The sequence below is a fragment of the Pseudoliparis swirei genome, chromosome 19 (genome assembly GCF_029220125.1).
Source record: "Pseudoliparis swirei isolate HS2019 ecotype Mariana Trench chromosome 19, NWPU_hadal_v1, whole genome shotgun sequence".
NCBI lineage: Eukaryota > Metazoa > Chordata > Actinopteri > Perciformes > Liparidae > Pseudoliparis > Pseudoliparis swirei.
Window position 1 is genome coordinate 1,647,556 of NC_079406.1, and position 16,907 is coordinate 1,664,462.

The following is a 16,907-nucleotide window of genomic DNA, read 5'->3' on the forward strand; positions in this document are numbered from 1 at the left end:
ACAGCCTGAAGACTGGAAGCAGCCAGCTGAGCCTCTGAGGTGCTGTGAGGAACAGAGACAGGCGTATCCCCCAAGATGTCAAACTATTCGTTTCATGGTTTGACAAAGAAAATCGTTTGTGAAATATCCAAATTTCACAATATCGACGCGTCATCTTGTGAAATATGTTCATCTCTCTGCCGTCAGTTGTCGTTTAAGCTCAAATCGATGCGACTCCCCCCCCCCAGGCTCCTCCCCCCTCCTTCCCCCAGGCTCCTCCCACCCAGGCTCCTCTCACCAAGGCTCCTCCGCCAGTCTCCTCCACCACAGATATTGCGAAATTTGGATTTTTCATCGATGATTTTCTTTTGTTTTCTCTAATGTTGCTTTTCCTTCCTGGTAATCCTTAAATGAAATGATCTGACGAAGCCCCACATGGCGCTCTGAGCGCGTGCATCATATTAATAACTTATTTTGGAGACGTCGTGCATCTCCATCAACGTGTTTGATTAGAAGCAGCGTGACGTCCGTCTGAGGCCGGAGGTCAAAGGTCACAGTCTCTCCACCGAGCCGTCACAGGTCGGTGGTGCTGAACGCCGGGTTGCTCAACCCGAGGAGAGGGTTGTCGTGGCCTTTCTTTTGGCCCCGCTGGGCCAGGGCCGCACCCAGAGGCTCGATGTACACCGGGGGCCCGCCCTCCTCCTCCTCATCCTCCTCCTCGATGACGTTCTGAGGAGGAGACGCGTTTTTATTTCATTCAGACCGTATTCTAATCAACATAAATGAGAGGATGACCTTTCAGACGCTCACCATGTTGATGCCGTTCTCATGGCTGTCCATGTAGCCGCTGGAGTCCAGGGAGTTGAGGCTGTTGTGGAAAAACAAAAATAAAGTGGATTAAAGTTATTATTTTATTTCATGAAGAGTTTTTCTTTCCTCCTCAAACCCGCGTTCAGCTTCTCGATGTGGAGAGCGGTCACATCGTAACGCCACGCCGTCTTTTCAGGCTGCTTCATTCATAAGTCTCTTAGTCTTGCAGCGATTACTCCGTCAGCTGATTGGGGGGCGGGCACAAAGAATGAACCAACCAATCAGAGGCGGCGCAGTTCTCTAAGCCAATCACAGCGTCGTTGGCAAAACTTTAAAATGTGTTCTCCTCTCTGCCGTCAGTTTCAGCTCAAATCGATGCGACCCTCCTCCCCCCCAGGCTCCTCCCACCACAGGCTCCTCCACCACAGGCTCCTCCCCCAGGCTCCTCCCCCCCAGACTCCTCCCACCCAGACTCTTCCCTCCTCCTTCCACCAGGCTCCTCCCCCCCAGGCTCCTCCAATCAGGTTACAGCAACTCTTCTTATATCGGCGTCTCTACCCTGATATCTTATCCTCATTCAGGATGGAGTCCAATCTCCATAAAGACTTTGCACTAAACTGTAAACCCCGTCTCTGCGTATTGAACTCGTGATGGAGTCAAACAACCACCAGCGGGTGGAGGCGAGTCCCGGAGAGGGTTCCCTGTACCTGACTTTGTCCACGTCGGAGCTCCCCCCGTCCAGGTCCAGGTCCATGGTCGTGTCGATGTTGAGGTTGAGAACCGGATTAGCCCTGTGGATTAAAGATGAAGACGAGTATGAAGACAGTCGTACTTCAGGCCGGTCATCCATCATCATCATCATCATCATCATCATCACCACGTTGTCTCCTCACCCCTCCATGGTGTACTTGTTGGTGCCGGGCACCACAGGACCGCTCTTCTGGTTGTCCGACGTCACCATGGCGGCAGAGTTCATGGCTTTAGCCGCCTTCAGCTTCCTCTTGAAGCTGTGGGAGGGAGACAGAGAACCCCTCAAAGACCTGAGCTGCCTCCAGCGGGTGAACCGTGGTTTAGTGGTTTAGTGGTTTCGTGGTTAACCTTGTCTCTCAGTCCCTTTTCTCACCTCCTGCGAGTGCACACCAGTGAAGTGACGAGGACGCCCAGCACCACGATGAGGCCGGCCACCATGCCCAGCAGGCCGTACCTCAGAGGGTCCACGGGCTCCACGACCGTCGGAGCCTTCCCCTGAAACACGACAGAGACGTTAAAGCAAATGTGTCAAACATCAGGCCCGCGGGCCACATCCAGCCCGCCACAGCATTTCAGGTGGCCCCCTGACAACTTGAAAATCAAATGGATTCATGTTATAATATGAGAGAACATTTCTTAACATTTCCGCTTCTTTAAGGGGTTCCAGTCTGTGGACCTGGGAGGTCTCAGGTCGAGCTCGGACACGTTCATTTATATGTAAGTGAAACAAACAATGCAATCAGCTCCTCTATCTTCACATTATATTTGTACATTAAAGTAAGAAATGGAGGCAGGTTCCCAAACATGTCAAAGTTTCTTAAATTAAATTGTTTATGTCTCTTAACTTTTAGTTTCTTTTAACTTTTTTGTTTGTTTTTTGTGTCGCTGCCTGTCTTGTCAAATTTAAGCTTTGAAAAAGAGATTTTTAATCTCACTGGGTTTCACCTGGTTAAATAAAGGTTTGATAAAAAAATTGAAAAAGTAAAATATAGTTATTATAGTCATGATTAATAAAATTGTTTGTGATTATTTTGGTATTCACACCCTTCACCAGGTGAAACAAATCTCATGAATTAAATAGAGTATATGATAAGACGCACTATGATGACAATATTAATTAATGTGTGACTATCTGGCCTTCTTAAAAAATAGTGTCTATCATTTTAGCTTCCAAAGAGGCTCAATATATTGTAATTAATATTGTACAACAATATAACATGTTGACTTGACATATCAGACACGACAAGGCAATGAAACGTCTGCAGTTAACGGGAGGGAGGAGCCTCACTGTGCGTATAAAAGTAAATCTCTTCTAGTCCAGTTATGCAATCAACAACAACAGGAGAGGAAGTGATGGAAATCTTCTCCCCGCAATCAGAGAATAATGCTTCTTCAATTCGAGGAAGGTGAAACGCGACTCACAATGTTGGTGAGGCCGAGCTCGATGAGTCCCAGCGAGTGCTGAGGAACAGAGATCATCTTTTCCACCTGAGTGGAGGTCAGCACCGTCCCGTTGGAGTAGATGAAATAAGCCACAATGACAGTGTTGACAGAGGCCCTGAGGGAGAAACACAACGGACACACTCAAAACGAGGAACGTGAAGAAGAAGACTGTCAGATGTTTGAAATTCTAGGTCAAAATCATCTTTTTTGTTACTGCAAATGTCAACTGTTGTATTTACAGGGACGCTGGCGCCCCCTGGTGGACAACGGTATATGTATTCGAGAGAGGAGTTGGAAGATGATGTGAGTTCCTGCTGGTTTATCTTCTATCTGCATTCACAGACTATTTCAATGCACGGGGCTTGAGGTTCAGAGGTGAGAGAGTTCGTACCTGGATGGTTCCGCGTCGTCGGCCCCGATGGAGGCGACTTCAACGGCCGCCTTGGTTGCAGCCATCAGCTTTCTGGAGGATTCAGACATCAGAGAGAAAATAGTCCCATGAAGAACATGACAAACATGAAAAACATGACAAAATGTGCAGGTCAAAGGTTGTAGAAAAACTCCATTTATGCAGTTTTTATTGACATACTCAGTTTAATTTCTCAATTTACTCAGAAATTAGAAGCATAGAACAAATAAACAAATTGGAGATGAAATAAAAATCGTGGAATCGTTTTGTTTAATAAAATCTGCATGTTTGACTCATCAAAGGAGCTGAACTCTCTCGGAGAGCTTTGTTTCTACAATGGAAATCAAATATAGTTCAGAAAGTTCTGAACCCATCACTTGTTCCCTTTTTGTAGAACTCTGAATTGTACTTTATTTTTCAGTTTTTGGTAATGTCAACTTTTGTTTAACCTCGGGCCGTTAGCCGCTGACCTTCAAGTTAATCACTATTCACTTCTTACATTTTAATAAAACTGGAAAAATTGGGGAAGTGTTCTAACACTTTTCACTATTCTTGTTTGTAAGTAAATGAATTCTGATTTTTGCTCTCAAAATAAAAAGTTTTTGGATTTGCAGCAACAGATTATAGTTTCATCGGCAAAACTAACAATTAATTTACTTAAAAACGACAAAATCTTTTTTGTTTGCGTATGAAAGACACAAATCCACCTTCATGTGTCAACCTGATAACAAGATTGAGGAATTCCTCAATTCAGTGTCATGGGATTAAAATGTTCCTTTTCTTTTCTTTTTTTTTGCGTGGGGAAACGAACCCGATGATTTTGTTGAGGTTTTCTTCGACATAGGATTTGGACTTCATGAAGACGAGCGCCACCTGGTACGACTCATCGACGGCGAAGATCTGGAGAGAAGAAGAGTCCAGGTGGAGGTCACGCCGCCGTCTGGTGAAGATGTCATGATGTCATGATGTCACTCACCTCCAGGACGGTGTCGGAGGAGAGGTCACCGGGGTCAGTGGCGCTCACGGCCACCAGGTACTTCCCCTTCAGGGACTTCTCCAGCTTTGCGTTAGTTCTGTGGGGAAAGTGGAGGAGATCAGACACGGTGACCTCTGACCCCTAATGTGACTCTGTGTAGCGATGCTGACGGAGGTCGTCGTGCTCACTGAATGATGCCGACGTAGATGTCCTTCTGCTGCGTGGTGACGGCGTCGAACAGCGTCTTCATGGGGCTGGTCTGGTTGTTGGTGTCCCTGAACTGAACTCCAGTGACCTTGAAGTCAATCTGACGATTTACGCCGGAGTCACGGTCCGTCGCCTGAGAGGGAAACACGAGAAGGTTCAGACTTCATGACATCATCTCACATCTCACTCCTCACTCCTCACATCTCACTCCTCACATCTCACTCCTCACATCTCACATCTCACATCTCACTCCTCACATCTCACATCTCACATCTCACATCTCACATCTCACATCTCACATCTCACATCTCACATCTCACATCCCACATCTCACATCTCACATCTCACATCTCACATCTCACATCTCACATCTCACATCTCACATCTCACATCTCACATCTCACATCTCACCCACATCTCACATCTCACATCTCACATCTCACTCCTCACATCTCACATCTCACTCCTCACATCTCACTCCTCACATCTCACTCCTCACATCTCACTCCTCACATCTCACATCTCCTCACATCTCACATCTCACTCCTCACATCTCACTCCTCACATCTCACTCCTCACATCTCACATCTCACATCTCACCCACATCTCACATCTCACATCTCACCCACATCTCACCCACATCTCACATCTCACCCACATCTCACCCACATCTCACATCTCACATCTCACATCTCACATCTCACATCTCACATCTCACATCTCACATCTCACTCCTCACATCTCACTCCTCACATCTCACATCTCACATCTCACATCTCACATCTCACATCTCACATCTCACTCCTCACATCTCACTCCTCACATCTCACTCCTCACATCTCACTCCTCACATCTCACTCCTCACATCTCACATCTCACATCTCACATCTCACATCTCACTCCTCAGATCTCACTCCTCAGATCTCACTCCTCACATCTCACATCTCACACCTCTCTCCTCCTCACTCCTCACTCCTCACTCCTCACTCCTCACATCTCCCACGCTGACATCCCGTCGGTACTCACAATGACTCTTGCCACCGATGTGCCCTTGCTGGCACTTTCTGACACCACCACTAAAATCCAAAGAGAGAAAGTCAGTGTTGAACTTTATAATGTTGCTAAAATACACTAAATTGACAAGTTGTATCTTTGCCCTTTTTGCTTTGTTTAAATTAATGTAGAAGTCAAAGAAAGGGGAGGGGCTAAACCCCAGGGGGAGCGGTATATGCATGGTTATGCTTGCGCCCCCTGGATATCTTGTTAGACAGAAATTCAGGGTCATAGTGATATTTTATGCTCATTTGGACTCTACCATTTAGATAAAGATGAACTAATTCAGTGTCAAATGTACCATTTAATGGGAAAAAAATATAATAATATGAATTAATGCAAAGAATAGAGATGTTGGATTGTAATTCAAAGGGGGAGAAAACAGACAAACCAGAACGCACATACATAGCATGTTAGGATTATAAATAACGTGTTCATGTGAGAAACAATAGTTTCATTTTAGTTAATGACATAAATAAAACGTTTAAAACAAATAATGCCAAATTATTTTGGGGGGTGGGGGCCGAAGAACATTTGGGGGGGGGGGTCTGCTCATGACTAACGTTGCATGCTTTCTGTCGAGCATCACGGCTTGAAGTTCAGTTCCCAAGCCAAACAAAGACTTCTCAAATAAGATTAAATTATATATATAATAGAACTTCAAACACACACTCACCAAACACTGAATCCGAGAGGATGAACTGTGGCGCGTTGTCGTTGACGTCTTCAATGTCGATCTCCATTCGTCCTGCGAAGGAAAGAGAGGCGAGCTGTGTGAAAGTCTTCATTTGACTCGTGTGTGTTTGCACATCACGTGTATGCGCTGCTCACCTGCGACGGCGCTGTTGTTCTCTCCTTTCTCCGTGTTCTCGTCCACCACCTGAGCCTCCAACACCACCTGGTCGCATTGTTCGTAATCCACCGTGTGCTCCGGGTCGAGCCGGACCTCCCCCGTCGGATCCAGGACGAACCATCCGCAGGACGCCATGGAGCCGTTGCATCGGCATTGTTGGGACTCCAGCCGGTAGACCAGCGAGTGGTTCCCGTCTTTGTCCTTCGCCGTGAAGCGGCCGACGGCCTCGCCGGGGGCGCTGTTCTCCTTCACCGTCACCGTCGCCGTCGGCTCGAACTCGGGCCTTTCGTCGTTCACGTCCAACACGACCACCTGCACCGTCACTCCGGCGTTGTTCTGGCCCAGATCGGTGGCCTCGACCTTCAGCTTGAAGCTCTTGTGATCGCTCTCGTAGTCCAGCTCGATATCGGGGTCCACGGTGATGTTTCCCAGGTAGCCGCCGCCGCGCTCGTCTTCGTAGGAGCGGATGATGAAGCTGCCGAAGCTTCCCTCGAGGATGCTGAAAGAAATGCGGTCGAACTCTTGGTCCATATCTTCGGCCTGAACAGAACCCACAAAGACACCTGGGGGGATGGAGAGACACGTGATTTAGAAGCCGGACGCACAATTATTAACACTTGAAAGTGCTTTTGCAAAGTTAAATGGGCCGACTGTGGGTCAGTGGTTTCAATCGTTGTCGGTTCGATCCCCGCCCAAGGCGATGTGTCCTTGAGCAAGACACTTAACCCTGAATGTCTCCCTGTGTCTATGGTGTGTGGATGTGGATAAAAGTGTCAGCTAAATTCAATTCAATTCAGTTTATTTGTATAGCCCAATTTTACAAATTACAAATTTGTCTCGGAGTGCTTTACAATCTGTACACATAGACATCCCTGCCCCAAAACCTCACATCGGACCAGGAAAAACTCCCAAATAACCCTTCAGGGGAAAAAAAAGGAAGAAACCTTCAGGAGAGCAACAGAGGAGGATCCCTCTCCAGGATGGACAGATGCAATAGATGTAATGTGACCAGAAGGACAGATTTAGAGTTAAAATACATTCAATGAATGTGACAGAGTGTATGAATAGTTCATAGTAGGCATATTAAATGAATATTTAAATGAATTGTAAAGTTAAATACTATTTTGTCACTTAGATAAATAAAATAAATTGTATAAATAAAATGAAAAAATATAATTTAAAAAAATGTATGAATTGAAAAATAAAAAATATAAAAAAATATTTTTACAAATATGTGATAAAAAATGTAATAAACTAAATTTGAATTTAAAAAATGAAATACCTAAACCCACATACATACATACACACCCAAAGACGAAAGAAAAAAAACATGATTGTAAGTGGCTTTGGATAAAAGCGTCAGCTAAATGAATTTTAAGTTAAATACTATTTCGTCACTTAAATAAATAATAAAGAAAAAAAAATTTAAAAAAACAATTTTTTTTAATTGAAATAAATACAGAAAATAAAATACCTAAACCCACACACATACATATACACCCAAAGACTACAAAACAAAAACACTACTGTCAGTGGCTTTGGATAAAATCGTCAGCTAAATGACATGTAAAGTTAAATTCTGACCTTTCTCTCCTTCTTTGACATAGAACGTGTAAGAGGAGTCTTTAAACACTGGCGTGTTGTCATCGACGTCCTGGGATGCATCAAAAGAAAACACAGTTATCGTCTTCGTCGTTCAGCTTCAGCACCAAACGCTCCAAACTGCTGCAGACGTACCTCGACGACGATGGTCACGGTGACCGCGGTGGATAACGGGGGGGCGCCCTTGTCAGTCGCGGTCACATTGAGCTCGATGATCCCCTTCAGCTTCGGGTCCATGGCCTCGCGATCAAGCTCCCCCTGGTTTCTCAACACGCCCGTGTTCGGGTCGATGGTGAAGTTATCGCTGAAGCTGCTCGGCAATATTCCAAACACTATTTGGCTGTTTTCGGTCTCGGAGTCGTCCGCATCGGTCGCCTGTGGAAGTGACAAATGTTGGATAGAAAAGGTCAAGAAACTACATTAAATCAGGCTCTGATGTCACAATGCTTCTTATTACATCTGTTTGTCAACCCAAAATGCTTTGCACTGGTGAGGGGGGGTACTCGGCTGGAAAAAAATATTTCACAGGGGGTACAACACTGAAAAAAAAGTTGAGAACCAGTCTCAGGGGTGTCAAACTCATTATCACCGTGGGCCACATCGGCATCATGGCCGCCCTCAAAGGGTCGTAACTGAAACACTTTATAAACTACTCAATCATGTTGTTAAATAACTCTCTTTGCATTCGATTATTGTTTATTTGGGTGTAGAACTATTGTACATAATAGAATTTCTCTAATATTATAACGTAAATCCATTTAATTTGAAACCTTCAAAATAAAAGCACGGGATATTTTTCTTGAATTTCTTTAAGAAAAAGTGATCGCGTGTCTTTGAAGTCATCAGGGGCCACAGAAAATGACGAGGCGGGCCAGATTCGGCCCGCGGGCCTTGTGTTTGACACCAGTGGGGTAGACGATGTGTCCTCTTGCTGTCCTACAGTTACCCCGATCTTGAGTTCGAGCTCTTCGCCCTCTTTCACAAACTCCCGGTAGGTGCCTCTGTTGAAGACCGGGGCGTGGTCGTTGATGTCGGTCACGGTGATCTCCAGCACCGTGCTGCCGGGCTTGTTGTCCGTGTCTCTGGCCTGCAGCGTGGCTGAATACAGAGATCGGACCTCACGATCCAGCAGCGTGGCGTTTTTCACGTAGACTACGCCCGTGTGCGGCTGCACGTCGAAATACAGCCGTCTGAAACACAGAAGCATTCAGCGGCGGCGGCGTCTCGGTTAGCGGCGGCGGCGGCATTGAAGTGAGCAGACGGCTACACATACATGCTGTCTGGAAGGAGACTGTAGGTTATGTTGCCTTCATCCATCGTGTCGGTGTCCACTGCCTGTGGGGGGGGGGGGGGGACATTGTGTTTGTGTGCTTCGTGTTTCTCACGTGCTCCACAGTCAATTATACACAGAGTTATTACAACAATATCCACAGTGAATCGCCCCCAGTGTTGGTGTAAATATTCAAGAGTTAAACATATTTCACTCTGAATAAACTCTGATAGGAGTTATTATTCTACACTTAATGTTCCTTTTGAATATTATATTATATTATATTTGACGCTGGGACTAGCGTTAATCTAAATGAACACTTCTCAGTGTAGTGTAGAGTAAAATAATAACTCTTACCAGAGTTAACTCTGAAATGTTAACACTGTGATCAGAGTAACTTTAACTCTGTGCATCAGGGATGTGACTGAGTGTTCTAACGTCCTCTTTCAGTGTTAACTTGGCCCTGTGCCAATGTTACTGTGTGAGTCAGAATGTGGAGAGTGAAACTCTTACAATCAAGGTGCCCAGTTCTGTCCCCGCAGCAGAGTGCTCGGAAACGTTCAACTTATACGAGCCTTGTGGGAACGTGGGGCTCTGGTCGTTGGCGTCCTGGATGTTTATCGTCACCGTGGCGGTGGAGTTGAAGGTGGGTTCGTCTAGATCTACGGCGATGACCTGCAGCACACGGGGAGCAGCTCAGACCAACAGATGACCAACGGCACTGTTGTCACGACGATGAGGCTTTTTACATGTTCTCACTTTCAGAACCATTCGGTGGGTTGTTTCAAAATCCAGGAGTTGGGGCTGCAGGACCTGGAGCTGGACGGCGCTGTCGGACGTTGTGATTGGTGGTTGGACAGAAAACACGTGTTGGTACTTTCCCTCCAGGCTGAGAGACACGCGCTTCATCTGGGAGGAGCCAGGAAAGAATATTCCTTAATCCACTCACCATGCAATGATCTCTCCCTCTGTGAGGGTGATCTCTCTCTCTCTCTCTCTGAGGGGTGATCTCTCTCTCTCTCTCTGTGAGGATGATCTCTCTCTCTCTCTCTTCCTCTCTGAGGGGTGATCTCTCTCTCTCTCTCTCTCTCCTCTCTGAGGGGTGATCTCTCTCTCTTCCTCTCTGAGGGGTGATCTCTCTCTCTCTCCTCTCTAATGAGTGATCTCTCTCTCTCTCTCTCCTCTCTGAGGGGTGATCTCTCTCTCTCCTCTCTGAGGGATGGTCCCTCTCTCTCTCTCTCCTCTCTGAGGGGTAATCTCTCTCTCTCTCTCTTCTCTCAGGGGTGATCTCTCTCTCTCTCTCCTCTCTGAGGGGTGATCTCTCTCTCTCTCTCCTCTCTGAGGGGTGATCTCTCTCTCTCTCTCTCCTCTCTGAGGGGTGATCTCTCTCTCTCTCTCTTCCTCTCTGAGGGATGGTCCCTCTCTCCTCTCACCTTGTCCAGGTCCTTGACGGTCATGTTGAAGGAGACGGCGCCCAGCAGGTGCTCCACCACCTCCCCCGTGAAGCTGCTCTCCTTCACACACTCCGCTCCACATCGGTAGAACTCGGGCTTGTTGTCGTTGAGGTCGATGATGCTGATCTGAACGGTTGCCGTGGCGATGGCCTGGAACCCGTGGACGTTTAGGTGAGCCTCAGTCGCCTAAAGGAGAGAAACACAGACAGACGTTCTCCATTAAATAAAGTTCTCTAGAACCAGAAGATCTGTTTTCTGTGAACGAGAGAAGCCTGGCTCTAAAGAAGGAGAAGAACAAACGCCTTCTTCTTCTTCTTCTCTTTCTTCTTCTTCTTTTTCTTCTTCTCATTCATCTTTATTTTTGTCTTATTTGTCTTCTTTGTCTTCATCTTCTTCTTTTTCTTCTTCTTCTTCTTCTCCTTCTCCTTCATCTTTATTTTCGTCTTCTTCTTCATCTTCTTCTTCTCTTTCTTCTTTTTCTTCATCTTCTCCTTCTCCATCTTCGTCTTCTTCTCCTTCATCTCCTTCTTCTTCTTCCTCTTCTTCTCATTCTCCTTCTTCTTCTTCTTCTCCTCCTTCTTCTTCCTCTGACGTCCTGTGCCTGTCTCCCTCCACCAGGGCGTCTATACGTTTGTTCTTACACTCGTTTGTATTCTTCCTTTAACCTCCGCGTCTCTCATTACCGTTAAAGAAGTGTTTTATGTAAATTCATAGAATACAGATGCAAAGTCGAGGTGTGAAGGAGTGTACCTTCACGGTGAGGGTAGCAGAGTCTCCGGTGTCTTCTCTGTCGATTTTCTTCTTTACAGTTATGACGCCGGTCTCCGGTGCGATGTGGAACAGGCCCTCTGCCGTGGACTCTGTGGAGCGTTGAGGAGGAAACACAAACGTCTTTCACTCGCTCGCTACAAAGAAGCCATTGTTGTCGCTGTGTTCGTGAAGCTCACCTTCGATGCTGTAGGTGATGACATCGTCGACGCCTTTGTCCTGATCCAGGGCGGTCACTACCAACACAGTCGTGCCCTCAAAGAGACAAAAACCACGTCATCATCTACCCACGACGACTGCCTGCAGATTATTATACTTGTTTAAAAGTCGGGGGTCACCCAGACAATCTGGTGTTTTCCAAGAAAACTCTCACTTTTATTCATCAAATGAATTCAAAATGAATATAAAATGAGTATAAAATCTAGTCCAGACATTGAGGAGGTTATACATAATGATTGTTATTGTAAATATTAATGTAGTTCTTCTTGAGGCTCAAAGGAAGGCCAGTTGTATAGCTTCTCTCACCAGCATAACTGTTTTCAGCTGCGCTCACATTAAAAGGGGTTAAAGCGTTTTCTACCCCTCCGCTTGTCTTCTAAGGCGATAACACAACGTACCATTAGAACCCTGGAGATGGGCCTCTACACACCTCTGTAGAGACTTCACTAACACCAGAGAATAGTCATGTACACATTAACTATGGAGAGAGAGTATTTATGATTCATTTAATGTTAAAAAACAGTGCTTTGAAAAATAAGGACATTTCTAGTGACCCCAAACTTGTAGCCGGTCGTGTATATAATAACACACATATGAATCATTCCGGACTTGCACAAGAACACGCGGCTACGCCAGAACTCACAGCAGATATAACACAAAGAAATGTCAAAATGTGCAACAACTGAATGAAATGCACCGGATAACATATGTGTTGTCCATCTTCTTCTTTCTAAATACTCTTTGAACATTAACATCAGTCCAGTTATGCAATAAAAATGTATCCGCACTTACCAGAGGAGAGTTCTCCTCCACGCTCCCTACGTAGGGAACGCTGATGAACAGGGGGTCGAGGTCCGGGACGTCCTCCACCGTGATGAAGGAGTAAACGACGCTTGAGAAGTAATTGACTGTGTCGTAATAACACTGGCCGCCGCCATCCTGCCGTGGGACAAACAAGGTGGTCGACGTGTTGAAATGTAATGCCGCAATTATAATTCTTGATTCGTAACATTGCATTTCATTCTCGTCGTTATTCGTCTCGTTCTAATATTTTTTCCCAGAGGTCACTTTTGCCTTCGATTCACAAAGGAACAGAAACTCTTCTTTTAATCGCTCGACTTTTGACGCCATGATGGAGGTGACGTGTACAAATGTCGTGTTACGTCCCCTGACTTAGAAAGCCCTCATCCAGGAAGAGGGTGGAGTTATTTCTTTCAGGTCTGGAGCAACACCACCTGAGAGGCATCACATGATCAGTGGGCGGGACACAAATACGCTTCGATATCAAGCGTTTCCGTCTCTCTCTTGACCTCCGAGCGTTCTGTGGCATGGTGCCGAAGTGTCGGCCACCATGTGTGTCTCTGTGGGTGAAGCTGTGTTGGGGTTCTCCGCCATTTTTTTGTTGTGTCCATTTTCTCCTGTTTTGTGGTCAGACAGGGAGCTCAGAGTTGTTTTTCCTTTCTTCTCTGGTAGGTCAGTGGGATCTTCTGGTTGCTAGTTAGCATGGGGGTTTTGTTTTGTTGTGTTGGCCTTGGAGACCCTGACGCCTGTTTGCTTCTGTTTTTGTTTACCTTTGTTCAGCCTTAACTCTGCTAAATAAATATTCCTTATTTTCTGAAGTATTCCAGTTTATTGTTCGCCTCCTTTGTTCCTCCCTTAGCTGGATCCCTTATTACCTTCGCATTGAAAATGCGGAAGGTTATGTTTTGATCGCCGTGTATTTATTTGTATGCGTGTGTGCATGTTTGCGTGTTATTCGCATAACTCAAAAAGTATTAAACCGAATCGCATGAAATTTAGTGGGATGATTGGTTATTATCCGGGGACCATTTGATTAGATTGTGGAATCGATCGGGTCAAATGTCAAGGTCAAGGTCATGAAAAGGTCAAAATCTTCTACCATAGCGCGGTTAATTTTTATCCAATTGGCATGCAACTAATGCCAAAATGTTCATAATTCAATGCCCAATCTTGTGATATGCGAAGGTATGCGCTCTACCGAGTGCCCATTCTAGTTATTTGTATGTTTCAGCCTGTGCACCCCGAGACAAACGAGAGGCCGTAACATGTATCGTGGGAAAAACAACCGGGTCCAACGACGTCGCTCTGGGGAAACGCGCCGGTTCAGCGGTACTCACCGTGGCATTGATCTTCAGCTGGTAGAAAGAGCTCTTAGAAGTAAAATTCAGGGATCCAATTAATTTCACATCACCAAGCGGGGATATTTCAAAAAGACCCGATCCAGATTTTGGAGTAACCTGGAAAAAGCAAAAGTGTACTTGAATAAAGTTTATGGATCAGCAGATTGTGATATGAATCAAGGTTCACACACAAGAAAGCTCACTTCATCAATGTTGTAATTAACCTCTGCACCGGTGGAAGTGTCTCGATCCGAGGCATATGCCCGAAAGAGAATCGCCCCCACGGTGGTGTTCTAGGGAGAAGGAAGGCGGTAAAAACACATGACTCAGCACTATCAACTGGGTAAACGGCGCGATGCTGAAGTGGATAAACTGAAGATCAAATAATGAACCGGCACATGTGTGACTTACTTCTGGGATCGTAATATCGTAGGAAGATTTCTGGAATATGGGTCGGTTGTCATTGGCTTCATTTAGTACTATAATTAATTTTGCAGTTGCCTGAAAGACAATGGGGGGATGCACTCTGAATATAAAGAGCTCACTCTGATTTGAATGGATGATTAACATAAACTGAAACGTACAATATTGGAACCATCCGAGACACGAACTCCAAGTTCTATCAGGCCTTTATCCTAGAATAAAGGAAATAAGCACAACGCTGAGGAATTGATCAACACATCCAGAATCCAAATTAGAAACTGTTGAATAGTGAACGCTCCCTAGAGCCAGCACACCTGCTCTCTGTCTAGGGGCCGACTGACTGTTACACCTCCAGTGTTCTTGTTGATGACGAAGAATCCGTCGTTGGGGGCAGTAAATGAATAAGTCAGCGGGTCATTTTCATTGTCTGTTGCGTTCACAGTGAACACGTAGGCGCCTGTGGGAACAACATTATAGCCATATCAACATGTCAGTATTTTTTGACGTATAATGTCACAAAAATGAAACAAAAAACTTTTTGATACACACACACATATATACTGTACCTACGGGGGCGTCTTCACACACCTCGTAGATCTTAATGTTGATCGTGGGACTTAGGTTCGCTGTGGAAAACATACAGTTTCAGTAAAACGTCATGTAATAAAGACATAACGGCAAAATTGCAATAAAATGAGGTGAATACTCACCATGACTGAAGCCGATAAGACACAAGACGAGCACGAGTCCTGTGAGACGCTCCATCGCTGCAAATGAAAAGAATCTGACACAAGTCAATTCATGACGTATTACTTGACACTATTGAGTCTTCGTTGCATTCATTAAATTCATTCTGAAAACCATATTTCAGTCCGGCACCAGAGAGTTGGACTGTCAGACCTTTACACGCTGCTAAAAATGATGAATCTATAACTTCAGCTTGTAAACTTCTCAAATGTGAGTCTTCGCTGCTTTTCTCTTTTTTTAACTTCTCGTTCTCATCGCGATGCACGATCTTTTGACGATTCTGGCTCACGGGTTAACATTTAACAGCAAATTGCAAATGGCCACACCCACGACATCATATCAGGTGTGTTCAGCTGTTGTGATATCACTGAGTGTCTCATAAGAAAATGTTATCGGCATTCTATTGGATGTTATAATGTTAGAATTAATTAATAATATGAGAATAAACTTCTTGTTGTAGGACTTCAGTGGATGAATCACTTTGATATCGCACGTATCTGAGAACTGTTTCACTTAAATATCACGGTACAGTACGATATAGTTGACGATGTCACACGGTAAATTACGATATAGTTAACGATGTCACACGGTACGATATAGTTGACGATGTCACACGGTACATTACGATATAGTTAACGATGTCACACGTTACGTTACGATATAGTTGACGATGTCACACGTTACGATATAGTTACCGATGTCACACGTTACATTACGATATAGTTGACGATGTCACACGTTACATTACGATATAGTTGACAATGTCACACGGTACGATATAGTTGACGATGTCACACGGTACATTACGATATAGTTAACGATGTCACACGTTACGTTACGATATAGTTGACGATGTCACACCTTACGATATAGTTAACGATGTCACACGTTACATTACGATATAGTCGACGATGTCACACATTACGATATAGTTGACGATGTCACACGTTACGATATAGTTAACAATGTCACACGTTACATTACGATATAGTTGACGATGTCACAAGGTACATTACGATATCGTTAACGATGTCACACGTTACATTACGATATAGTTGACGATGTCACACGGTAAATTACGATATAGTCGACGATATCACACATTACGATATAGTTGACGATGTCACACGTTACGATATAGTTGACGATGTCACACGGTACGATATAGTTGACGATGTCACACGTTACGATATAGTTGACGATGTCACGCGTTACGCTAAAGTCAGATTAAGTTGAGCGGCACCATTAACGTGCTATACGGGAACTAAAAACATGACGCTAACACAAGCCATCAGACTCACCGGCCGACTCTCACGGACGAGGTTCTCCTTTCTGAGGAGACGAGACCTTTGCCTCTTCCTTGCGGTTACTGCCTGCCGGTTGTAAACATGAATGATTAACGCGGGCCAGAAATACACGGCGGCAGTAAACCTGGTGGAGAGAGTTGAACTGAAGGGAAACGGAGCAGATCAACAGAAACGTCCGCCTGTTGGCTGTGACTGCGTTCCGGTTGTTCCAGCCATGAGAGGAACGGCGAGCGTCTCACGCCATCGTGGGCCGGCCCGTCACCATGTGGCAGCATGCCATGACGGGTCGGCAGAACCAGGGGGCGGGACCTTTCTGTGTGTGTGTGTGATTCTGAAAACACGCCTCATCGGAACCAATCAGTGGACCCGGCGGTCCATGTGCGCCCCTAATGAGCCCCCCCCCCCCTCTGTCTGCCCTCCTAATTAAAGGCTCTTACACAAAGGAGAACCTTCTCCTCTACACACTGCATTCATTCATTAACCCCCCCCCGACAGA

At 45.4% G+C, this 16,907-nt stretch overlaps 1 protein-coding gene across 2 annotated transcripts; it reads right to left on the bottom strand.

The window, feature by feature from the left end:
• Window positions 1–283: 283 nt before the first annotated feature.
• Window positions 284–16,449, bottom strand: cdhr2 (cadherin related family member 2). 2 transcript variants are annotated; one of them, XM_056439540.1, is made up of 31 exons: window positions 16,406–16,449; window positions 15,068–15,124; window positions 14,924–14,983; window positions 14,672–14,814; window positions 14,519–14,569; window positions 14,346–14,435; window positions 14,138–14,227; window positions 13,932–14,051; window positions 12,586–12,732; window positions 11,754–11,829; window positions 11,557–11,666; window positions 10,786–10,992; window positions 10,112–10,261; window positions 9,866–10,027; window positions 9,356–9,417; window positions 9,029–9,272; window positions 8,218–8,457; window positions 8,065–8,134; window positions 6,459–7,043; window positions 6,304–6,375; window positions 5,601–5,650; window positions 4,556–4,707; window positions 4,368–4,464; window positions 4,203–4,291; window positions 3,374–3,445; window positions 2,962–3,097; window positions 1,913–2,034; window positions 1,683–1,796; window positions 1,497–1,580; window positions 790–847; window positions 284–708 (listed from the first exon to the last, which is right to left on the bottom strand). In XM_056439540.1, exons 2-31 carry the CDS (start codon window positions 15,120–15,122, stop codon window positions 553–555), a joined length of 3,864 nt encoding a protein of 1,287 aa, XP_056295515.1. In that variant the 5' UTR covers window positions 15,123–15,124; window positions 16,406–16,449; the 3' UTR covers window positions 284–552. The 2 variants fall into 2 exon arrangements, with proteins under 2 accessions (XP_056295515.1, XP_056295516.1); XM_056439541.1 differs by lacking the exon at window positions 16,406–16,449 and having other exon boundaries at window positions 15,068–15,299.
• Window positions 16,450–16,907: the final 458 nt, after the last annotated feature.

Excerpts from the sequence above, each read along its gene's own strand:
- cdhr2 (XM_056439540.1), bottom strand. The coding sequence starts at position 15,122 with ATGGAGCGTCTCACAGGACTCGTGCTCGTCTTGTGTCTTATCGGCTTC. Across the intron at positions 14,984-15,067 it reads TCTTATCGGCTTCAGTCATG|CGAACCTAAGTCCCACGATC; the intron begins GTGAGTATTCAC and ends TGTTTTCCACAG. Across the intron at positions 2,035-2,961 it reads AGCTCGGCCTCACCAACATT|GGGAAGGCTCCGACGGTCGT; the intron begins GTGAGTCGCGTT and ends GTCGTGTTTCAG.